Raw genomic sequence first — 23,806 nt, 5'->3', positions numbered from 1 at the left:
ATTTTGATTATGTGCAACATAACGACTGTCAGACTTCAAGAGAGAATCTCTTTGTTCAACAAATCATTATTATTCAAAATGTTCACTGAAGAGTTGATTGAATTCAAAGTTAACCATCTTCATACGATGAAAGTAATCAAACCTAAAGTACATCCTAATCAATTATTACCAAAATGATTAGAGTGGAAAGAGCCAGAACATCTGAAGACATCAATACTATGCTGCCCTCTAGTGGTTTAAACATACCATTTTGGGATGGTTTTGTTCAATTCTTGTTCACAAGGTTTAACACTTCAATGACATGTTTTTGACCCCTTTATCCATATTCTCTGAGGAAGAACTCAAGGACAGCTGAAACATCTTTGTGCAAGACACTAAACCCAGAGTTCCTCTAGCTGCTGCATCAGCGACTTGTCAGCACTGTATGTATGCATGGACCAATTAATACTGGAGGAAACTTCACGCACATGTAGCAGCCTCTACCGGTGTGATTGGGGATGAATGGGTCGTTTGGACCTGGGGTATAAAAGTGCTTTGAGTAGTCAGAAGACGTGAAACGGAAAGTGCTTTACAAGATCAAGTCCATTTACCACTTACTTCAAGAAATGTTGTCAAATTATAACTACAGTCATTTTAACAGGTTCATTGTGTTCATTTCAACTTGAAACAATTATTATTTATTTGTAAAAGTCCAGTCTTAATTATTATACTGTAAAAAATTGGACACTTCTACTTTTTTATAATAATAATTTTATTGAGCTCCCAACAAGATGTTTACATTCCTGTGCTGATCAATGAGCTGAATTCAATAGAGCTAGTTCAGAGTTCATTGTGCATCAGGCTTTTGACTTTTTTCATGTTTTTGGCCACTGTGGAAAGAGGGAAGAAAAAAAAAGATAATTAGAAGAAATTCCATAGACTGTTTTCTTCACCGACAACAGGTTCACTGTGAAAATGCAAAAATGCCCTATCAAATTTATGTGAGATGTCGCTTACATCAGCTGCAGCTTCCACTGAGGCTGTATTTTTTTTACATTTCATTTTGAATTTATTTGCTTCATACTGATTTACCGGGCAATATTTGCACAATTTTTGGTAAAAGTCCCAATGAAATGAAAGTTTAAATTTTCCTGATTTTAATCTAGCATTCCTTTGTTAAATGTTAATGTATCTGCCTTCATCAGTGTAATGTATTGCAATAAATTATCTGAGTATTTTTACATCAATTTTTGCTCTGTCAAATCTTTCAAATGTCTAATGACTCATCCTCCTCTCAGGGGTGTTGAAAGATTTTCCAACCTGTTAAAACACTTTTGAAGGTCTGTTTTATGGGGACTTTTGCTAAGATTTTGCCCCCCTGAGAAATTGTTCAAACTAACATTTTTTCACTCACCAGTAGTGCCTCTTAAATAAACATGTTATCTGTAATTCTACAATCATAGACTGTATAAACATGGATGTAGTCTCAGTGATGTCTTGGGCATTGGTTTGTGAAGCAGACCTATAAAGCCCTTCGATGGTGGTAGTCATATTGGAAATGCTGTCTCAAACTAACTTTCAGTCAACCTAGTGATAGGTACAGAGCTGGAGATGGGCTGAAAGCCTGTGGCCATATAAAGGCTTCAGTAAAGGCTGTATACAGCTCCACAGCTCTGCCTCCTCCTCAGATGGCCTGAAAATTAAACCAGCCCAAGTCCACAAACAGCCACATGAATCCCATTAACCTCTCAGCCAGACCACTCTCACAAAAAAACATTTAAAAAAGTCAGCAAGGAAGTTTCAAACGGTGAAGATTCAGGCAGTCTACAAACTGAAGGATGATTCCCACTTCCTATCTCCCCCAAACTGTCTTTGGAAAGGGAGAAAAGTTACTTACAAAGTGCCATGTCTTTTGGCTCATAGGTGAAGAGGCGGTCGCTGTACTTTCCAGTAATGTCATTACGCACAGTTTTTGATGGATCTGCAGAGAACATGTTATATGATCAGATGAGGAGAGGGATAATGAGCATCTGATTATTGGTGCATTTTAACTATATTTGTTGCAGTAATAATCTCATTGGAATTATTCAATCAGAAAACCGGGAGAGAAAGCACTCAACGTTTAAATAAAAGAGAGAAAGTGAAGATCTGTCAACAGATAACATGTGAGGGAGAGATCACGTAGGGTGCTTTTTTAGGACTGAGTCAAAAACAAATTCATTAAGAACATGTTACTGTACTGTGTACCACCATTACACTGATCGATTTTGGAAAACATATTGTGCTAAAAAGGAATAAAATCTACAGTATTTTTTAATAAATGCAAAAATCACTCCCTGGATCAAAAAGTGTTTTCAGCCGTTTCATACTTAGGTTTGAGTTTTGTTGGGATCATAAGAAAGACGAATGATGTCAAAGGTTAAAGAAAGTCAGAGAAATGAAACATTCATCTTTGAAAAAATTAATTAATCCTAAAAGACGTTCTTCTGTCTTTTTTTTTTTTTTTTTTTTTAATTCTATCATCTAATAAACTGCTAAAACATCACATCTTTTCATCTTCATAGCAATTACTTACCAACAAAGACGATTCTGGGAACATAATAGCCATCAGGGGCCATGTTACTGTCCGTAGTCTCTTCCTGTAAAGAACATTTTAATTTTAACTTATTTTAATTGCGCTGTGAGAACGTTTTAACCAGTAACCTCTCAATGCAGTGGGTTACACATGTACATGATTGATGCTTGAAGCATTAAGTCATTTCTGCTCTGCTACATTTCTACATTGTGTAGACATGGATGTACTTACCACCAAGTTGACCATAAGGAAATCCTGTTTGGCCATTTTCTGGATGGACTTATCGCTCCTAAAAGCCTTCTTCAGAGCTGTGGAAATGTGTATGTTTAATTTGAGTTAGAGGAGAAGCAAGCTTTAAAGTAATAATGAATTAATGCTCCAGATGATCCGAAACAACTCATGGCCCATGCATTTGACTTGCTGTACAGGTTAGGGACACGTTACGCAGGTTGGACCAACAGAAAATCCTGTTATTGTGTCCTTAGATGTGATAACACAGAGTATAATCAGTTATAAATCACTGAAACTAAATGCATTGAAGTTTTTCCTAAACATAACAATTTATTAAGAGTTAGGAAGGGTCTGACAATCACAGGATGCACTTGTTGGCATTCAAGATAGGCTTCAAAATAGTTTATTTTCCCTAAACACAACAAATGTAAAACACGAGAACCAGGTTTTGGCATGTAGGTGCTCTGTGAGGTTTATGTATTAAGAAATCCCAGTGCAGACTTCTATAGGGCTTACTGTCAGGAAACCAGCTGTGTGATTTATGAATATAATTCCAACCTTTTTTGTCAGAGCCTGTTTGGCAGGTATCAACGAACATTGTGTTCCCCGTGAAGCCAAGCCCAAGTCTGGGTGAAAAGGACAGTGCCGTTTTTGCTAGCCTATGGTTTTACATTTAATATTATTCAGCTGTGAAAAATGAAGTTACGGCTGTACCTTCGCTGTGCGGGCAGCCTTTCTGATGATGGATGACCATCATGGGCTTCTTACTGTGAGAGTAAAACCACAGAGAAACAAATCAACACATTCCTCAACACAATAAGCACAATGATGGGTGTGAATGGAGTCTTGTGTAATATTATCCAAGAGAAATTAAGGTTCATATGCTTTAAAAGGATGATTGAAGGACAGTTTTTTTTTGTTTTTTTTATTTATAGGACATTTATGGTACTGTATTCTTTAAGTAACAGAACAAATGTGGCTCTCAATTTCCTCTCCAGCTCACCTCAACATCCTTTCAGTCTTTTCATCATGAAAAATATCCCTCTCTCAGACTGACTGGAAATAATAATAAAGTATGCCATAAAAACTCTAGGTATCGCAGTGTACAGTCTTACCTTTTGGTCATCTTTGCCAGTCCATCTTCATAACTTTTAATCCAACTAATACCATCCCCCCATCCTGCAGAACAAAACGAATAAAAAGACTGAACTTTCTTGATTTATTTTGTGTTTTGTTATACAGATTCAAGATCTCAGCCATGAAATCTATTTACTTGGAATTCTTGAGATGTCTAAACTCAGCTATGCATGTCTGACAAAAGCAGGCTCACCTACCTCTCGACAAGGACTGAGGCTTTGGTGTATTATTCTTCTTTTCTCCAGCACTGGCACAGACACCAAAGAACAAAGCGAACAAGATCCAGCGCACCATCATGTCCTGTCCTTTGGGAGAGCTGCAATAAAAATTTGAGATAAAAATCATTTCAAGGTTTATTTGAACAACAATTGTGTTTTCAACCTTCTGCAATCACAGAGTAGCCTACTCTTACAGTCCACACTGATGTCTGCTGTTTTTTAGTTTTTGCTAATCTGACTCACCAAACCAGCTCGACAAGGCCGGTTAAAATGACTGAAATGTCAAATAAGTAATACTTCTTAAATGTCATCCTCAGATCAAATCTTAAATAATATATTTTTGCCTCGCCCATATTAAATATTCCTATATGTGTTTGTAAGCTGTACTGTAGGCTTATTATTGTCATGAAAAAAACAGTTTAGACTTACTGAAGTCAGATACATGATTTGATGATTTGATCACAAAAATATACTGCCTGAAGAATACAATTACCACCTTAAACCTTTAAACCTTACATGCACATTTCAATTACTTCTATAATAGTCGTCTAGGCCGACCTGTTTCTAAGAACAAGGTAATTTGTATAGAAAATATCATTTATAATTCAAGTAGCCTAGTTCTACCTCCTGAAGAGATATGTTGTCTGTCTTACCTTGGAAGCATTAAGCTCCACACACTTGTGCTCACTCCTTTTTATGGGCTAGCCTACTGTCTCTTTTGTCAGATGGGTTTTCCTTCACCTAAGCTCACCAAACAGGTATGGTGTGCTATAAATAAAAAGGACTAAACGCTGTCTGAAACGCATAGCTAAACAGAGGTTCAGATTTTTTAGTGATAGGCTCCAGGTTGATTGAAGCAAAACTAGTTAGGCCTATTCTTGAACACAAATGTTTCACATATGGTCTAATGAAGCGTGGCATTAAAAATAATAATAATTATTATTTTATCAATTAATTATTATAATAATTATATCAAACTTAGGGAATCATTTACAGACACAGATTTATTTGTGCAGAAAGAGTAGTCTTTGTGTTAAGTCTGTCTGTCGACCTCCAACTTTATTTTGCACATTGTTAGTTGTTGCTATGGTCGTAAGCAGTGCTTGGCAACCGTATACCCTCAGCGCATGCGCAGTCGTCAATCATGATGCACTGTGGGATTGCAGAATATTGACATAGCAACCAGGCGACATAGCCGCCGAGTTATTCCTCTTCCTGTGTTAGATTTTAAAGTCTCTACTGCGTTTAAAGTCGTTAACCGCTCTGTCGAGTGCTGCCATGAATGGGGCAGTGGTAAAAAAGACCCAGGACACGTTGGGCAAGGTGATAAAGAAACCGCCTCTCACGGAGAAACTGCTAAGCAAGCCCCCGTTTCGATACCTGCACGACATCTTCAGTGAGGTGAGACTGCTCTGCTAATTTTGCAAACTGACGTTTATCACTATGAGCATCTTTGGTTGTTATCTATGAAAGGCTGACGCCAACTGGACTAAGGCTAATTGAAAATAGTCACGGGAGCTAGTTAGCAGGCTAACAGGCAGACATTAGCATGATCTAAATTACGCTAAATTAGCCAGCTAACGTTAACTTCGCAGTAATGATATTACATCTGCAGATTTTCACCAACCACCAAACATGTCTTTCATGGTATGAATAGTAATAGGGTTGGTCAAGCAGCAAAATAGTAATGTCAATTGTCAGATATATGAGTTGCCTACGTACCTTCCCAAATAAAAGTTAATATGTTTCTAAATTAATATACTGGGCTAGCCTAATTATCCTAAGCTAACTAGCCGTTTCTACGGCGTCGTCTTGTTGCTAGGCACGAGCTCTGCCCACCCAGGAATCAACAAACCGATGTGAACGACTTTTAAGTATGAACTATGATGAGTTGGCTTTTAGTACTGTTAGGGCCAAATTGTCAAGGACATCAACAAGGATAAAACCAGTTAATCTCAGCATGTCCCTTTGATAATCATAATATAGATCACGTTACGTCACACTTAATTCCCGTCGTTTGTGTTCAAAACTGCTTCAAAACAAGTAGAGGCATACATTAATGAGTGAATTCAGGTTTGATCTTTGGGGAAACTAGTGATTAGGTATCAGAACTTAATTCTGCTGTTAGCAGCTCTCAGGTCAGGTACAGTCTGGGGTCAACTATCCTTTATTATTATTATTATTATGATTATTATTATTATTATTATTATTACACTTCTTCTCATTATTTTACAAACTAAAGAAAAATAAACTGCACCACCTGGGCCCAGGATTATACAGTGTGACAGAATGTGTTGATTTCCAATTGATTGCAGAGTGTACAACATTTACACACCATTTTAAATCTAGTGCTACTTGATGTAGATTCATTTATATTTTGTCTTTCTTTGTCATATGACTTTTACACAAAAACAGAATCCTTTACATGAGATGTGAAGCACGATGAAATCTGTTTCTGAACTGAGGCGAGATCTCATTGTCACCTGTTGAGGACGAGTCTAGTGTTTCATTATATGTTCATGTATATTTTATAAAGCAAAGAGTGTTGGCACGTCACTGACGTCTTTCAGCTTGTTAGTAATGTGTTTGCCTGCACAAATAAGAAGGAAATATTATCCTTGTATACCCATCTTTATAATAAGTCATCTTTTTCAAATATAGTGTTAATTTCTGTATTAATTTAGTAGTGGTTTCCAACCTAAACTGTGAATGACTGTAGTACAGTGATGCGGACCCCATGTGGACTCTGCTGCTTTGCTCCAGTTAAAATCGGCAAATAGAAAGACACTGGCGCTGCATTCTAGAAAACTACATGGATAGATTTTAGATAAGGAGACTTAATGTATGTAATCAAATTTCAAACCAATGTTTGGGTTAGCCACCCCAGAGGGGGTTTACAGTATGTGATAGCAAAGGAACCTGAGAACTGAGTGTCACACCTTTTTTTCTCCCACTTTCAGGTTATCAGGACCACTGGTTTTCTGAAAGGCCTGTATGGAGAAAATGAAATGAAGTCTGATAACGTTAAGGTAAGGCTACAGTTAAACTGCTAGGTTACTTCATTGTTACTTCAAGAATTCAAAAGTAATAAGACCACCCCTCGATTCCAGTAGTGGTCTAATGTGCTTGCTTGTTTACAGAATATGATTTGATGTCGTTTGTTATATATGTGAGGTCCTCTGTGTGTTACAAAGGTCAGTCTGAGTGTATCTATATGTGGGGGGGTAACCGCACACTGTGTGTGACACACAGAGCAAGAGGATCTGGCAGGACACGTTTGAGAGAGGCAGCCAAGGTGTCAGAACTCATGTGTGCTGTTTTAGAGCTAAGCCGGTTCACACGGCAGGATTTTAAAATTGTTAATGTAAAATTGTATGTAAAATTAATGTAAAATTGTTAATGTAAAATTAGTTAATGCTGGTTAAGAACATGGAAGGCTTCTGGTAAAGGCTGTACAATGAAAGCTGTAGTAAGATGACATTTATTTTTGATGTATGTAGAAATTGATAGTATCTCTTCATGTGGTCCTGCCCTTGACCTTATAAGAGTGTTTGACAAGTTCATTGAAAATGACAGGTACTGTACCTATCGGGTAGAGCCCCACATAATGATGTGTATTGTTTACATGAAATGCTATGCTTTATAAAAGACATTTATTATTGTTTGAAAAGCTGACATTTTATTCAGTGAATATTTTTTTCTCGGTCTTGTGTGTGAGGTGTTTTAACTTGCATGTCCTGTCTTGAAAGTCAAGATGCATTTATGATAAACTGACACAGGCAGACAGAACGATGCTATAACCCACAAAATAAAAGCCTGGTCATACTACTGTGACCAAATCACAACTGTGTTTAATATTACTAAACCCTTGATCATGTCATGTGTTGCTTCAAACCTACACTTTCTGTGTTTGTATTTCATTCTTCTACTTTATTGTATACCTGTGCAAGAGCATGTTGCCTGACAGAAAGGCAACAGTCTATTATCAGATGTTTTACAGAAGGGTCAGGCACTTGCACAAGCTTGAAGTCCTTATGTAACACAGTTGGCAGACTTTTCAAATGCAGCTGGCTGATAGACCAGAAGCACTCCTTATGGAACGGTGCCTGTTTTATTTACATGCAGGCTGAAAGAGAATCCAAGAACATATACTCTTTTTTATTTTTGACAGGCATACCTTGTTATAATTCCAGGTTTTCTGTATCTTCTCTCCTGCTCGAGTCCACATGTTACTGACATGTTATATGTTCATGATACCTTTTATTGTAAGATTTCATGTTCAGAAAGCCAAAATCATTCCATTAAAAGATTCATATCATTTATTATTTAAAGCGAGTTATTTTCGTTTCGGTGGGTTGTTGTTTTTGAGGGTGGAGGTTTTTGTCCTGAGCGATCGCAGCCTCTTGCCAGAGGGGAGGGCCTCAAAAAGTCTGAGTCCGGGGTGAAAGAGGTCGGCCACATAAAAAAGTTTGCGTTGAATAAAAACAGTTTCCAGCAGAACAATGCTTTTGGATCACTGTTACGTCCGTACACAAGCCACTGTTGACATAAAAGAAATGTCTTCCGCCCTTTGCTTTGGCAGAAAGTTGTGCGTCTCGTCTGCTCTGTGGAGTTGTAATCCTGCCAGCCGCAGCACAGAGACCGGTATCAGTCCACACAGCCACGTCTCCATGAAACACAAAACACATGCATAAAAAAAGGCCAGTTTGTTGCACAGTGAGCGCATGTTAGAAAAAAATATTCCTGGTAGAGCAGTGCGTAATACTCGCTAATATACTCAGAGATGCACGAGCGCAGGGTTGCTTCATTGAAATAATTGATTATTCATTCTAAATAGTTTTACTTACACTCAATGAAGCCCCTTTCCTTTCACAACAAAATTCTGTGTTCTACTTCTCCACTGCATTCTCCTGATCATAACAGCATTTTCTTCTTTTGGTCTAGGATAAGGATTCAAAGATCGTCTTCCTCCAGAAAGCAATAGACGTGGTGATGCTGGTGAGTGGCGAGCCCCTCGCAGCAAAGTCAGCGCGCATTGTAGCCGGCCATGAGCCTGAGAAAACCAATGAGCTGCTGCAGGCCATGGCCAAGTGCTGTCTCAACAAGGTCTGTACACACATGCACACACACACGCATACACACACACACACACACACACACACACACACAGACCAAATGGTTAGCTGGGGGGAATCATGACTCGTGTCTCTAGAAAATGTATTCATCATGTTTCTGTAAAGAGTATTTTTCACCTCTGATAATATACTGTTGAGGAAATAGTCTTATCACCTCAGGGAGGTCTTTGCAATATTTAATTGAGCCCTGGGGGAGTAATGTAAACATAGGAGCTTGGGGGATAGTTGTTTTTAAACCTATTTTGAGTTCATGTAGTTGGTGAATTAAACAAGTTTGCCTCGTATCTTATGCAGTGCTTCTCTGTCTGCTTTTCATATATCTGGTCTTACAGTAGAAGACTAAAATATTAGCAGTGGCAAATATGACTTTTAAATTGTTATCCCCTCCATTCATTCAAGCCTCTTTGTACGTGAACAGCTCCAGTGTTTTTTTCTGGAGAAAACGTGAGACGAGCAGATGCTTTCCATCCGGTTTAAGTTTAGCCATCTGTTGATGCACAATATGTTACCCTCCTTGTTTGTTTACACAGACAAGGGTAAACATTTCATCATGATATAGTTGCTGAAAGAATGATTCCACTGTGCATGATCTGCAGTTATCCAGTGACGATGCAGTAAAGCGAGTGCTTTCAGGAGAAAAAGTGGACATCAAGACCAAGGCCAGCACCTCCAGGTCCCAGGACAAGGAAAATAGGGAGGGAAGTGAACAGCATCTTGACAAAGAGGTGAGAGACCATAGCCTGCTCAAAATGTGGATGTGTTACAGACTGCAATTTCCTTTATAGCATATGAAATGTTCTGTTTGTGTTAACATTTAGCCTTACATGATGCAGGCTTGGTTTTAAAAAGATGAATAATTGACTTTTCATTGCCTTTCATTCAGTACTACCCTTGGTGTTTATACGTTCTCTTCCAGGATAAAAAAAGGATTACAGAGCGCAGTGGGAGTCGGGACCAAAAGGACCCAGACCATCCCAAAGAACAGGAGGGCCATCGCAGAGATGGAGAGAAAGAACGCCATCGAGACAGGGAGCGCTCTGACAAGCACCACCGCAGTGAACAGGAGCACCACGCCAAAGATCGACACAAAGAGAAGAGTCGTGACAGGGATCGAGACAAGGAGAAAGACAAAGGGCGAGTCAAAGACAGGGAAAAGGAGAAAGACAGAGAGCGGGATCGAGACAGAGAAAAGACGAGAGACAGAGATTCTCACAGAGACCGGGAAAGAGACAAGGAAAAACGAAGAGACAAGGACCAGGGAAAGGACAGAGAGCGGCACAAACATGGGGAGGAGAGGAACAAAAATGGAGACAGTGGAAATAGCAAGGTTTGTCACTTAATCCAACTCAAATGATCGATGTCAGCAACACATGCCATCATTTACACGTCTTTGTTTTCTTGTATTTGTTCTAAGGTCAGAGTATCAGAGGAGCCTCATCAAGGCAACCCTGAAGAAGCCAGCAAAACAGCCAAGCCTGTGCCTGCAGTGAGTGTCACCTTTAAACCGAATATTTTCAAATTACACTAAGTATCAGGAACTTCTGCCACCTTGACTGCAGATTAGACTGAGTGAAAATTAAGCCAAATAATTAAAATAAAGTGTGACAAAGATTTGAATGTACCTGTGATTGTAATTTATTTTCTGATCTTGTACGTCTCTTGAAAAGGAACCTAAACCGGCTGAAGAGGTATTCAGTAGTGAAATGCTACATGTTTTAGCATCTACTGCTACAGCCTAGTAATAGTTGCCAACCTAGTATAGTGCTTATTTGGACTGTAGTTTGCAACACACATTTGAGGCCTTGTTTGCTTTTATCATTTGTTTTGGATGTGACCATTAAGTCTAGTGTTTATGTTGTGCTCTTTGCCTCTACAGCCAGTAGAATCCACTGAGAACCAGGTAAGTTACAGAGTGTCTAAAGATCTGCTCTTAAACGCATCTCGTCAAAATAAGACACATCCACATTAAGTGTTCACCAATGAATGGACAATGCAAGCAATATTTTGTTTTGAAGCTCTTCAATTTTGCATAAAGAAAGAAAGCTGTTCTTTCTTGTGTGATATGTTCAGACGTTGACGAGCTCATCAGGTTGTATTGATCAATGTTTGGAATCAAATATACTATTTTCTGATATCTGACTTGGAATGCATGTTGAAAAGCAGTGTTTATTTAACCTACTGTAAAAATAGTAGTTAATACTTGGTGCTTAATAATACTGCACATGACCTCAGTGTGCCTGTAGCTTACCAAAGACATGGATAAGGATGAATGTTTGTTGCACACTTGTGTTTGGAAATAAGTGTCCGTTGTATGTTTCATCTTGTTCTGTTCCTTCCTCTCACAGTCTGATAGTCCAGCTAGAATACCTCGGCCTTCATCAGCCAAAGGGCAGCGACGGAGACCCAAAATAGGAAGTCAAGGTAGATCCTTCCCGTCACTTTATTTCTCTTGAATACCTTATTGAAAACAGTATATATGAAGCCTGATCTACAAATGTACACAGAGTTCCTTACTGAGCGTGCATTAAAGTCAGAATGAATTGAAATGATGTCCAGGTTTATGTGTTTAGTTATTCTATTTACCCTCACTTGTTCAACAAAAGACGAGCTGTTGGATTTAGTGGTCGCACAGCAGGATGACAAAGAGACCTGTGTCCTATATTTCATTATTTTAAAGGTTCATCTGTTTTCATCCAGTTTACATTTCACTGAGTTGATGCCTTTTTCTTTTCTGCTCTGAACAGATGAATCTGACAGTGAAGGAGGTAAGTGTTCTCTACTTTTATCTTCATTTACAGAACATGGGTGAAGGATTAGAAAGAGCTGCAACAAATGTTCATGTGGCGAGCTACTTGTTTTTCTTAAATACATTCAACATAGCTTGGTCCCTTTCTATAATGTAGAAGAAGAGTGTTGAAGGTGAGCACTCAGCCGAAATAAAGTACCTTATTAAATATTTGGTTGTAAGGCGCTGTCTGGTCAGGGGAATGGTATTCTTTGTTGGAGCATCAAAGCAAGTCTGTCAAGTTTATTCATGAAGAATGACATCACATAGATGGCTTAATGGGATTGTCAGGCCTACAATAGTAGCTCCTGACTCCACCCTTCAGGTGGTGTGTAACATGATAGGAGCAGAGGTTGTTGGTTCTAAAAGTTTTAAAACAGAAGATTGTTTGGCTATCGAAAGGAGCCCAAGGTTATGGCTCAGTCTGCGTGCTCTCATGTGTCCATCACTGTTGTGAACTAGCTGTAGCTGTTTTAGAGTGATATGAAAACACGACAATAAATGCATGTGCTTTTTAAAACAGTCTGTCAATGACCACAATGTTTACTGCTGGACTAATTGTTTGCAATTGTATGCAGAGCTATGAACAAGCCATTGTTTTCCTTTCACAGAAGGAGATGCACAGTTAGCTCAGAGACCTGTCCCACTGGAAAATGGAGACACTACAGCACCCTCTTCTGAAATCTCCTCCAGGTCTGTACACTTAACCTTGGGCTGCTGTAGCTCAGTTGATAGAGTTTGTCGTCTCTTAACTGGAAGGTTGGGGTCTTGATCCCCAGCTCCTGCAGCCAAATGTGTATGAAAAGAGTAAGTTACTGATGGCCTCTTTACATAGCAGCCTCTGACATCAGTGTGTGGAAGGGTGTGAATGGGTAGGTGTGACCTGCAATGTAAAATTGCTTTCAGTAGTCTAAAGACTAGAAATACAAGTTCAGGTCCATTTAACATTTACTTATGAAGCACCTTGTTGAGATACTAATCCAATGTTACTCTTAACCTTTGTAAGGCATTGTTTCCATTAAACATATTTCACAGCAACATTTTAACTTGTGTGTTCAGTCCTGGGCGTGAGCCGGACGAGTTAAGGTAGAATGTTCAGTTAAGTAAAAGTCATGTTAATTGCTTTTGAAAGACATTTTAGAAATAAATGATTAGCGTGTGGGAATGCATAGAAATGTACAAACGTTAGGCCTGTGTCCACCTAAAGCCAGTGTCTTTTTTCAACTGTTTTCACGGCAGAAAACAGCTGGCTTGAGGAAATGCTCAGTGCCTCATGTCTTTTTTCCGAACGCTTAGCCGTTTCTGTGCGGCCGCTCCAAGCACTCAAGAAAATCTTTTCAGGAGCGCTGTTGAAGTCACTCGCACTCTTTTTCAACTGTATGATGTTTCCTAGTTTGTCTTGTACCCACATCATCTTTGCTCCAGAGATTCTCTGATTAAAAAAAAAAAACAACAACAAAAAAAAACGATACAGATAAAGGTAACAATGCTGTGTCGGTCAAACAGCAGCTGTTGTCATAGAAACTAAAAACGCTTGCAGTGCTTCTCTTCTCAGCGAAATGCTTAGTGGACACGGAGCCTTGGTTTACCAGCTTGCTTCAGTGACATTCATCATCGTCTAATTCTATTGCAACAGGAGGATACCACGGCCTAGCAGTGCTCGGCCAGCCCCTCCTCGAGTTAAGAGACAAGAAAGTTCCACTGATGGGACCCCAGCTGAGAGGTGACGGCACGAAACATCCTGTCTGATGAGTCTAATTTATCATGAAAGATGGATCACTACTGAGATTTTTACACTAGATAGAACTGACACACTGGGCTCCATAGTGATTGTAACTGTGTGATAATTGTCTTTTAGGCTGTCAAGTGCCAAGCCCCCAGCACCCGTCATCATTGATGGAAAGAGGCTGTCTGACGATGATGAGGATGAAGATGAGCAATTTGTTGTGGAGGAGGCAGCTCCTCTGCTTTCAGATGCTCCTGAGATGGCGGTGGTAAGTGGCTGTAACAGTCACTTACATGATTACTGTTGGGAAATCATAAGCCTTGTTTTGTAAAATTCAGTTTTTCGGTTACAGGAACCTGCGCAAGAAATCAACAGTGAAGACAAACACGGTACACTGACACTGTTTGTTTGTCTTTCTTTTTTTCTTTACCTGAGCAAAATACGGATCATCCTTAAATATTTAAGACAACAGATCCCTCACTATCCCTCTCATTGTTTCCCTCGCTGTAGGTGGCCTTGTGAAAAAGATCCTGGAGACCAAAAAAGACTATGAATCATCTCCATCCTCTCCAAAATCTAAAGAACAGGTACGTATAGTAGTAGTTATCCTCCATCTCCACTAGAGGGCAGTATCGGCCTATTTCTCTCCATAGTCCTTTCACTATCAGATATCTTTTTAAAAATCTGCTCCCCAACTCGAGTGTGTTAACCACAGTGAAATGCCAAATGCAATGCTGGTTATTATCAACAGAAAGATATAAACAAATGGTGGGAAGAGGTGTAATTACACTGCTTTGTAGCCACAAAAATGTTCCCCTTCAGTGAAGCCAAAGGGCTAATAACCAGACAAGCATGGCCTCTACCAGACCACACACTACAGATACGCACATCAAGATGTCTGGAGTAAATGAGCTTGTTTTTCTGGGGTTGCTCAATTTTCTCAGATATGCTTCTATTATCTTTAAAACACACGTCTCTGTTTTGTGTATGGTTTTTGGTGACCAGTCGTGAAGGGTTCTCAGCCATCTCGAGTGCTTGCTCTTCAGCAGTTGTGTTCGAGCTGCTGCTTCTCCATGTGTAGACATACACAGAACCTGGTGGGGGGGTGAAACCTTGCTTTTAACGATAACAATCCTAATATTAGCACAACAACACACCCAGATTTCAATTTCTTTCATTCTTCTAATTTTTTCCAAGATTGAAACTTGATTTTAAGCCAAAATAAGGAATCTTTTTCGAGGTGAATCATTGCTCATCTATTCCCTTTGGCCGGCTCATTTATCGGTCAGAGAGAGAGAGAGAGAGCTGTCTCTCATCATTTGTTGCCGTGTGAATCAGTGTGAAGCTTACAGTTTGGTCTGTACTCCATGGTGTGAGGTTGCACCCTGTCTGCTTTGGGTGGTCCTCTGCACTGAAGCATGCCCTCCCAGCATCCCTTCCTCGCTGACCACCCTGACTCTGATGGATGAACTGTTTTGGGCTGCCACTCGTGCAGAAAGGCCTCTGATCCATCCCCTCCTATACTGCAGCCTCAGACATCATCCCTTGTAACTCACACCTAAAGTTCAGTCAGTGTAGCCACCTAACAGCACATTTTTCCTGACAGGGATTCAACAGTGCGTGTGTGTGAGTGTGTGTATAAAGTCATTTTTACTGACTTTATTTTATTGATCGATCGTATTGAAAGTATCAAAGCGTTATACTACTTTCTTATACTCTCCTCATTAACCCTTTCCCTAGAAATAATGATCTCAACAAGATCCCCCAAACATACTTAAAGAAATACACGCACCAGGCGAATCATCCAAAATAGTTGAGCTCTTTCCGTAATGTGAGCGCAGCCTTGTGGAGTTGATGGTAATTACCTTAAACCAGCCTTCTCAGTTATCAAGGGGTTCAAACCGTCTTTTCAGGAGGGCATCCTGTATGGTCTTCGCAGGGAACTCAAAGCAGGTATGCCTGCACATCGAGACCGTTCCATCCAGCCCCCCCCCCCCTCCCCACATCATTATTGGCCTTGCCTCGTCAGCTGTATAAAGAACTATAATGACTTCCTTCCAGACATGAAAGGGTGGAGAGGTCAGCTTAATGGACTCGTCCCCCCCCTCCCCACTTGTAATCACGGCAAAACGAGCAGGGTCAAAAATGTAAATATTGAGCTTCCTCGTTCTATGTGGTATGACAAGTTTGAAATTTCAGCTGCCGCGATTAATTTTCTCAAACACTAAAGTTTAGAAAAACATTGTGTCTGACTGCATCACACGCCTTCCTGATAGAAGACGCAAGATCATGTTCAGTCCTAAAACACTGGCCTCTGTTTATTTTTATTAAAATACTGTTATCATCCACGATTTTAACGTTTGTTCTTTAACATTTCTATATAGATTTGAGCTATTGTTAATGCCAGTGCTTTGCCGTGTGCGTGCGTGTGTGTGTGCGTGTGTCCGAAGAATTTGCCGTATATTTATGGGGATGACCTTCCTCATGACCCCTCGGCTGTATTGTATATTATTCTAAGATACTTCTCTTTTTATTTAGACAGGATCTGCCCCTTGCAGCAGCTGCGTTTTCATAAGATTTTTTTGTGTACTCTTTCCCCCCTTTTCTTTACCCCCATCAAATTAGCCTTGATGAAGGCTTGTAATGTATAAATAAACCCCGTGGCATACAAATGGATGGCTGTTGAGTGAGAGTCACGGAGGAGAAGGGCCAGCGTACTCTCTGCAGAATTGTCAAGAAAATAAATACTCCTCTCTGCAGACCTCTGTGTCTTCATAAACATCCAGCGCTTTTTGTAGAAACACAAGGAAATGGCCCTGTGGCGTTCCATTAGTCATATCACTTTTGTGGAGGTCATATTGACTTGTGAGAGGAATTTGGTCAGGTTTAAAGAGTGCCCACCCAAAGCACCCACAATGTGTTTATCAAAGCCCACCTCATCCTCGAGTCAACAGTTTGACTTTAAGCAGAAGTCTTCCAGACAAACCTCTCAGATTTGCCTCTCTTTAAGAATGACTGAATGATTTTTTTTAATTTTTTTTTTTCCGATACCTTTTCATTTCAGCTGCTAAAGCAAAGCCAGTGATCTTTTATGAAGTTTGCTCCCAGTTTCCCCTGTAGTGCAGGGTCGTGATCTCACTTGTCTCCCAAAGGGGCAACAGAGACCTTACAACAACATCCTGTAACCTCATCGGGCCCGAGGCTTTTCTCTCCACCTCACTGACTCCCAGTTATTTTTATGATCCAGCTTAACTTTAAAAATGGCCTTTCACGAAACATTGCAATGGAAGTTCATGAACAATCTGCAGAGCCAATTCTCATCCTATGCTCCACTTCCTGTCTCACCTCTCAGATCCTCTGAAGGGACACATAGTTAAAACCATCAGGAACGTTTTGCCAGAAATCTTCTAACAGTTCTTTAGTGATCGACAAAGCCTTTGCCAAATCCTATTCCCTTGTTTTTGCATTCTTATGATGAAACCACTGAAGCTTCAGTAGCGGAACGTTTAGCTTGCTGTGCCACAACCTGCAACTGTAACCACTTGAACTTTGAATTGATTCATCTTGATTCTTGGTAAAGCAGCTTTAACAAAGTTTTGTATATTAGTCTCTCATCTATCTATTTTGACCAAAGGAAATCTGATTATTGCACAGTAATGAGTAAATAAATGAATGGAGCTGAAGCAAATTTCTTGCCATCAACTAGTCAACTAGTGTCTAAATTATTATTTCCCCAGCTAATGATACCCTGGAGGTTTATCCAGCGCTGACAGGTTCTCTGCATGCACCCCATTTTTCATGTCAGAGGATACTTTGAAGAATGTTTTCCTCCTGACTCAGAAAATCCCAATAAACAGACCATAAATCACGTTTTGCACGCTTTTCCTAATTAAGTTGATTAGGCAGGAGATGACTGGATGAATAAAGCATTGTGCTGTGCCCTGCAGTGTTTAAAAAAAAAAAAAAACGTCAATGAGAACTTCATCCTGTTGTCTTCCCATTGAAGGTCCTGGCAGAACATTTGTAGTTAAAATAAAAGATTTTAACTCTGCTGTGATTGATATCCAACAGAAATATAAAGCTGCTGTGAATAAGATTAAAGTGTTTAATTCGACCAGATCAAGACTTCTCAGTACAACAGGGAACTGGAGGTGTTTTAGTCCACCTGTCCTTTCGATCACTTTCCCATTGCCCCATTCTTTCATTAATGTTTGAGATCATAGAAAAACCTCCCCTTCTTCCTCCTCTCTCACCTCCTCCTCCTCCTCCTCCTCCTCCTCCTCCTCCTCTTTGGTCACCACATCTAAATATTGCTCTGTGATCTGGGTGAGAAAAAGGAAAACTAGGAGCACACGGGTCTCGTAGACCACGACAGAGACCTCCATAAAGCTGTGATTTATATCCTCCCGGACAGTGCACACGGACCTAGGGTCATGTTTTCACGCCACGTTTTTTTATTTTCCAACAGAGAGGGGGGCGGAGCGGGCCTGGCGGGCGGGTGGGGGTGCGGCTGAGGTAGCAAAGGAGAGACGGCAAATAGACTGAAGCCATGGGTCCTGTCTGGGCTGTGCAGACCAAACCACAGGCTGGCAGGCCGAATGAGCCGTAGAGTGTTTGTCTAGCTGCAGGGTTCACAGCGCCCAGTGGAAAGCCACCCACCTCGTCAGGGGACCGCTGCTCCAAGGCATCTCCTGCCCTCACACTCCTAAATCACCACAAATAAGCAACAAAAAGGGAAGTTGTCAAAAAAAAGTGTACTTGCTTCCTGTAAAGAAATGTTGGCGAATAATAATGATGTGTGTTGTCATTTGTGCCGTGGGGTCGTGTCTTGTCAAGCTTCCCTCTCAAACGGCTTCACTGTTTGGTTTGTTTTCAGAGATGTCTCGATAAGGCAAATGTTATATGCGCCAGCTGTGCCAAGCATACGGGGCCGGCTACCCAAGCAGCCTCTCTGACAGATCGTGTGTTTGGAAGAGGAAGCTGTCATTTAGTTTACACGCCGTCACAAGTATGATCCCCGCAGCCTGGTGAAGGCAGGTGCTCCCATCTGAACAAGCCAAACAGAATGAATTGGGCCAAGAGTTGAACTTGAAAGGAGGCATAAGTGTAGTAGTTGTTACTCAATACTGTAGTAAAATAACCCCACTGCCACAGCCTGTTACTAAAATAAACAGGACCAAGAAGGCGGGTGGGGGCTGTGTGTCCACTGTATGCTTCTCTGAACCTCTGCTTAGCTCTTGTGCTTGTGTGTGTGTGTATGTGTGTGGTGCTTTGCATTGCACACACTCGGGGGGCCTTGCGTGGCCCAGCTGAGCAAACATCCTCGGGTTTGCTCCCTGCCAAGGGAGGTCCTTCCCTGATACCTTCCCCTCCTTTTCCACCATCGAGGGTCTGAGTGTAATGTGGATATGCTAACCCCCCTCTAACCACACACCATACACTGAGGCCTTCATCAACCAGTCCCCCCTGCTTCGGCCAACACAATTCAGCCGCTTGTTTGATCTTTATATATACAGCTAGGTTGGTAGAATTCCTGCCTAACATTTTTAGCCTTGAAATCCTAAACCGCTAAATGCAGCCTTGGTCTAGTTCTGCCATTTGAGACTTTGCTGGCAAAGGTAGAATTCCTAAGGAGGGCTTATTATGTTTTGATTTCAGGACACACAAGTGATTGTTGTGTGTGCATACAGCTGTTTGACACTATGTTTAGGTTTAATAAAGCCGATTATATGAAAAGATAGAGGACAAGTACCAGCAGACACATTCTTCAAATATATCTCTAAACTCTTCACAAAGTGATGGCTACAGCGATGTCAATCCCCAAATCCCCCCCCCCCATTGTTTTCTTCAGACCGTGGTGTCCGAAGCGGCACAGAAGAAAGAGCGGGACATGGTTACGCGAGAGATCGAGCGGCTCCGCTCCTCCATCCAGACGGTGTGCCGCAGCACCCTCCCTTTAGGTAAGATCATGGACTACATACAGGAGGACATGGATGCCATGCAGGCAGAGCTGAACACCTGGCGCAAGGAGAACAAAGAACACGCACAGGCCTTGCTGCAGGAGCAGAGGTGGGTTAGGCACATGGACCAAAAGTTTGAACTGATTTGTTGTTGAATATTTTTGATTGACGTCCACTGTCAACTATCAGTCAAGGTTATAAGCAACTCCGATGTGATTGTTGAAGTTTAACGTCTTTAAAGGTGACCGTTTTGTATTACAGGTCCCGATGGACATTTCAAGTTTTCTTTTCTTTTATAGAACTGTTGGATGAAATTGATCATCCATTCTGTTTTGTAAGTGTTTGCTTTTTCTGTCTGTTTATGCTGCAGAGCCACAGACAAAGCAGTGGAGCCTCTTAAGGTAGAACTAACAGAGCTGGAGCAGCTGATCAAAGACCAGCAGGACAAGATTTGTGCTTTAAGATCCAACATACTAAAGAATGAAGACAAGATTCAGAAAATGGTGACTGGAATCAACTTCGCCTCCAAATCCTGAAGTGAGGCACAAGGTCTCTGAAAGTAAATGTTTTTTTTTATTGTATTAAATGCACTGAAGGTTCAGGAGTGAGCAGTTTCTTGGAGGTGTTGGGACCAAAACACTGCACTTTCAGGGGTTTTGTAAAAGATGGACCCAAAAACATATCAAACAAAATCAGTCAGGTAAAGTGAGTTAGTGAAAGCTCTCAATCTAACGTCTGCCATGACTAAAGCTAAAAACAAATCTTCCTTCTCCGCACTCTCCCCCGTCTGTCTCCCTCTTTCTGTAACAGTGCCTTTGTGGAAGGAGTCGGTGCACAGCCTGTGACTTGAATGTCAGACTAGACTAGATAGAACTATTTAATACTGGGTCACTTCATAAAGATATCGAATATATACAGTAATAACATGAAGGTCTGATTTGATGTAGACACAGCGATCACTGGACCACGTTTTAAACCTCAATGTTTGTTTTCATAGTTACCATTGTGGGGAAAAAAAGGTTATCTAATGTGTGGACCTGTTTTTAATGTCTCACTTCTTATGTCTCCAGGTAATAAGGACAGCAAAGACAGTGGAATAAGTCCTTACTGAACAAGCGGTACATAGCAGGCTTTATTGCTGTGATGATCATTGCATGCTCTTTAATGCTACTGGACTAGCTACAACACCGTTATTCAACACTCTCGTATGCTAACAAAGTGTCATTTAGCAGGTTGATTCCAGGATGAAAGTGGCTTAATGGATAAAAATGTAAACTTCACTTTTTTTCGGGCTTGCTTTCGTCCTGAAACCTTTTGCGTTTCATCTTCTCTTTTTCTTCCAAAAGCGCTTACACATCATCAGCAGTTAAAAAACAAACAAACATCTGGGTGCTTGCTGTTTCCTTTGTGACACCCAAGTAGATGGCTGTGCTTGGTGTGGCAAAGAACGAGTGATAGTAACAGATTATATGTTCTATGTCTTAAACCTCCTATCTAGCAATGTTCTGCAGCATATGCCACACTGTCTTTGTGTGTTTATTTGGGTGGGGGGGGGGGACTCTATGTGAGTAACTCAAACTCCTTATAGATTTAGACATCATTATACTTTCTTATTTTTGGATTATAAGAATGTGCTTAACAGATGTAGCTTGCATAAAGATATAAAGCAACACTTGACTGATAACTTCAGTGAATGATAGGAGAGTTTGAAAGCCACAGTTTTCTTCATATTCCCAACACCTGCATCATAATGTTGTAAATGAAATAGAAAGAACACAAGCTGACTTGTCAGTGTCACCTTCTTCTCACCTTCTTGAAAATGCAGTCCCTGTTGTTAAGTCTAAAATCTACTTTAAAGTCTGTTCATGCTTTAAAGCTGCAGTCGCCTCCTCTTTCAGCCCTTCTGCAGATTTCTGTCCCATTAGATGACGACTGCCGTTGTTTACAGGAAATCATTCACACACACTTTGCCATGACATCCAGGTTGAATTGGTGAATGTAATCCAGGACTTTCCAAAGTGTTTTTATTTTATATGTGACGGAAAGTTGTGACACAACTAGTTAGAATTCTCTTAATGTGATATTCCTAAAACTCAAAGTCACACCTGTACACAAATATGGCTTCCCACTTACATGGCACTGGGTTTTTCTCTCGTTTTCTTTCTTCTTTTCTTTCAGTTTGATACAGTTATTGGATGATTTATTTCAAAGCAGAGGCAGGAGCGTTGGATAACCCAGCTTACAATATGTGAGGGAGCTGCATGGCTGGTGAATTTTAGCAAGCAAATGCAGGACAAGGAAACGCACTACATTATAAGAAGAAGTGGTGATGAAAAACCACATAGACATCAATATTTTTAGAAACAGAATGCAGACTTTTTATTAAGAGGAACTCTTTCATAGACGTATCTGCTCAGTTTTGATAGATATTTACTGTTCACCAGTCAAACTGTGCTCGTATTTAGTCTGACTTTACTCCATTTTCACATCAGTATTATATTTAGTCATCAAAGAGAAATGTGAACAGTTTCCAACTGTACAAGTTAAATATGAGAATCTTTAAAGAAAACTCCTGGAAAGGTGAGAACTTATGTTAAATGTGTCTGATATAAAAGCACATTAACACTGTAAACAATTTGTATCATATCCTCTGTCTTTAAAATGTATATAATGTACATGTGAAGACTGTATCATAGCTAAATGATTCTATAATTTTGTAGTGGAGTGAAATAAATGGTTACATTTCAATAATGGTGTGTCTCTTTTCTTTCTACAATCTAAAGCCTCATAATGAAAACTTACCACAAGGTGTGTGTTGCTGCCTTCACGGTATTTGCAGCATGATGATTGTTCCAGTTTTCTTTTTCTGAGGGTTTTATTTAAACTCTTTGTGGTTTCTGGTATGGCGAAGTCACACTCCCAAAGAGTCTCACTTCTCTCAAAGCCAATCTGACATGACAGAAGTGAAACATTTAACTATATTCTTTAGACCCTCAAGTCACATTAGCAGAAACTTTTCTCTAGCAAGCAGCTGAAACCCACACAAAGCGTATTCGGAAGCAGCATCAACATCTGTCATGCAGGTTAGAGGTTTAGCAGAAGGCTCCCTGCAGAAGGCACAGTCACCTGCTTCAGCTAAGAACTGGCCTCAGACTCGACAGGTGGATTAAAAACCAGCCCAGTCCAAGGAAAGGACGGCTCCATTGACCCCCTTTTCTCTTCAAACTCAGAGGTACTTCAAGGTAAAAATGACTTAAGCCATGATTGCCTCTTTAAAAAGCCTTTGTTGATTTTTGCCTTTTGAGTGTAACAATGGATCATGCTGCTAATGAGAAACTCAGTGTTTACTCATGTGAGGCCAAACTCAGAGACAATGACTTTTAGAAACTTAAATGTGGAGCATTAACTTCACATGGGCTGACTTTAAGTCCCTCTATAATCTCACTCTTCTACAATCAGCTCTAATAAAGTACTTTTTTAATAATTACTGAGTGGTGTGATTACTTAGATGAGCTTTCTACTATGTTTCCAGGTCGACTTAAAGTTTGACTTTGAACCTGGTCACATTATTAGGTTACAAGAGACTTTGGTAACTTAAAATTATTACCAGAACTGTAAATCAGTGCTAAATAACCTGGTATAATCCTATCTTTTCAGAATTGTCCCGGTGTTGACCAGTTGATCTATTTTTAGATCCCCACCAGGGCTTCAGTGTCAAAGGTGGCTCTGTCATTAGACAGTATGAGTCATGGCTACATTTGTTACTGGCACAAATATGGCTCACCATGAATTATTTGTCAGAAAGAGGGTTCACAAAATACGATATATTCAGAAGGCCTACTATATATCCTACTGTACTTGCATTTGGTTATTGGTTATGTGGAGATAGCTGAACATACATTCTTTTGCAGCTGTAAAATAAAGTAAATACAGTCTCTTTCACTTAGATTATGAGCAAGATTTAGATATCATTGACTTTTATTGGGTAGGCTATGTTCCCCGAAGTTTTGAAATATTCATTTCAGTATTTCAAAACATTTTATCAAAAATTAGAGTTGAC

The 23,806-nt window shown here is 40.2% G+C and overlaps 2 protein-coding genes and 1 long non-coding RNA gene across 9 annotated transcripts; 1 reads left to right on the top strand and 2 right to left on the bottom strand.

Annotated features, from left to right (window-relative positions):
* Nucleotides 1-762: 762 nt before the first annotated feature.
* Nucleotides 763-6,140, bottom strand: agr1 (anterior gradient 1). 2 transcript variants are annotated; one of them, XM_079357317.1, is made up of 9 exons: nucleotides 5,863-6,140; nucleotides 4,794-4,908; nucleotides 4,120-4,238; nucleotides 3,901-3,964; nucleotides 3,500-3,552; nucleotides 2,786-2,862; nucleotides 2,555-2,618; nucleotides 1,877-1,960; nucleotides 763-869 (listed from the first exon to the last, which is right to left on the bottom strand). In XM_079357317.1, the coding sequence occupies exons 2-9, from the start codon at nucleotides 4,802-4,804 to the stop codon at nucleotides 820-822; spliced, it is 522 nt and encodes a 173-aa protein (XP_079213443.1). In that variant the 5' UTR covers nucleotides 4,805-4,908; nucleotides 5,863-6,140; the 3' UTR covers nucleotides 763-819. The 2 variants fall into 2 exon arrangements, with proteins under 2 accessions (XP_079213443.1, XP_079213444.1); XM_079357318.1 differs by lacking the exon at nucleotides 4,794-4,908 and having other exon boundaries at nucleotides 5,863-6,135.
* traf3ip1 (TNF receptor-associated factor 3 interacting protein 1) lies at nucleotides 5,269-22,157 on the top strand. Of its 6 annotated transcripts, XR_013780245.1 has the most exons (18): nucleotides 5,270-5,541; nucleotides 7,101-7,169; nucleotides 9,085-9,246; nucleotides 9,872-10,000; nucleotides 10,192-10,602; nucleotides 10,690-10,761; nucleotides 11,152-11,175; nucleotides 11,621-11,696; nucleotides 12,020-12,040; nucleotides 12,672-12,753; nucleotides 13,697-13,783; nucleotides 13,919-14,054; nucleotides 14,139-14,175; nucleotides 14,297-14,373; nucleotides 19,638-19,855; nucleotides 20,117-20,249; nucleotides 20,343-20,446; nucleotides 20,557-22,157. XR_013780245.1 is itself a non-coding variant. In XM_079357315.1 (17 exons), exons 1-17 carry the CDS (start codon nucleotides 5,419-5,421, stop codon nucleotides 20,352-20,354), a joined length of 1,869 nt encoding a protein of 622 aa, XP_079213441.1. In that variant the 5' UTR covers nucleotides 5,270-5,418; the 3' UTR covers nucleotides 20,355-22,157. The 6 variants fall into 6 exon arrangements, 3 of the variants coding, with proteins under 3 accessions (XP_079213442.1, XP_079213441.1, XP_079213440.1); XR_013780246.1 differs by having other exon boundaries at nucleotides 20,117-20,446; nucleotides 20,817-22,157; XR_013780247.1 differs by having other exon boundaries at nucleotides 20,117-20,446.
* Nucleotides 21,274-23,484, bottom strand: LOC306832546. Its single transcript, XR_013780248.1, has 2 exons — nucleotides 21,802-23,484; nucleotides 21,274-21,755 (listed from the first exon to the last, which is right to left on the bottom strand). It is a non-coding gene; the product is annotated as an uncharacterized lncRNA (long non-coding RNA).
* Nucleotides 23,485-23,806: the final 322 nt, after the last annotated feature.

The sequence above is a fragment of the Symphodus melops genome, assembly GCF_947650265.1.
Source record: "Symphodus melops genome assembly, chromosome: 12".
NCBI classification, from domain to species: domain Eukaryota; kingdom Metazoa; phylum Chordata; class Actinopteri; order Labriformes; family Labridae; genus Symphodus; species Symphodus melops.
The sequence above is the reverse complement of the archived record's forward strand: the minus strand, read 5'-3'. Positions and strand labels throughout refer to the sequence as shown.

Bases quoted from the DNA above. Each gene is read 5' to 3' on its own strand.
- agr1 (XM_079357317.1), bottom strand. The intron at 2,863-3,499 runs GTACAGCCGTAA...ACATTTCCACAG, and splicing joins AGGCTGCCCGCACAGCGAAG to CTCTGAAGAAGGCTTTTAGG. The intron at 2,619-2,785 runs GTAAGTACATCC...TGTTCTTTACAG, and splicing joins TCCTTATGGTCAACTTGGTG to GAAGAGACTACGGACAGTAA.
- traf3ip1 (XM_079357314.1), top strand. From the start codon at position 5,419: ATGAATGGGGCAGTGGTAAAAAAGACCCAGGACACGTTGGGCAAGGTG. The intron at 9,247-9,871 runs GTCTGTACACAC...CATGATCTGCAG, and splicing joins CCAAGTGCTGTCTCAACAAG to TTATCCAGTGACGATGCAGT. The intron at 10,001-10,191 runs GTGAGAGACCAT...GTTCTCTTCCAG, and splicing joins AACAGCATCTTGACAAAGAG to GATAAAAAAAGGATTACAGA.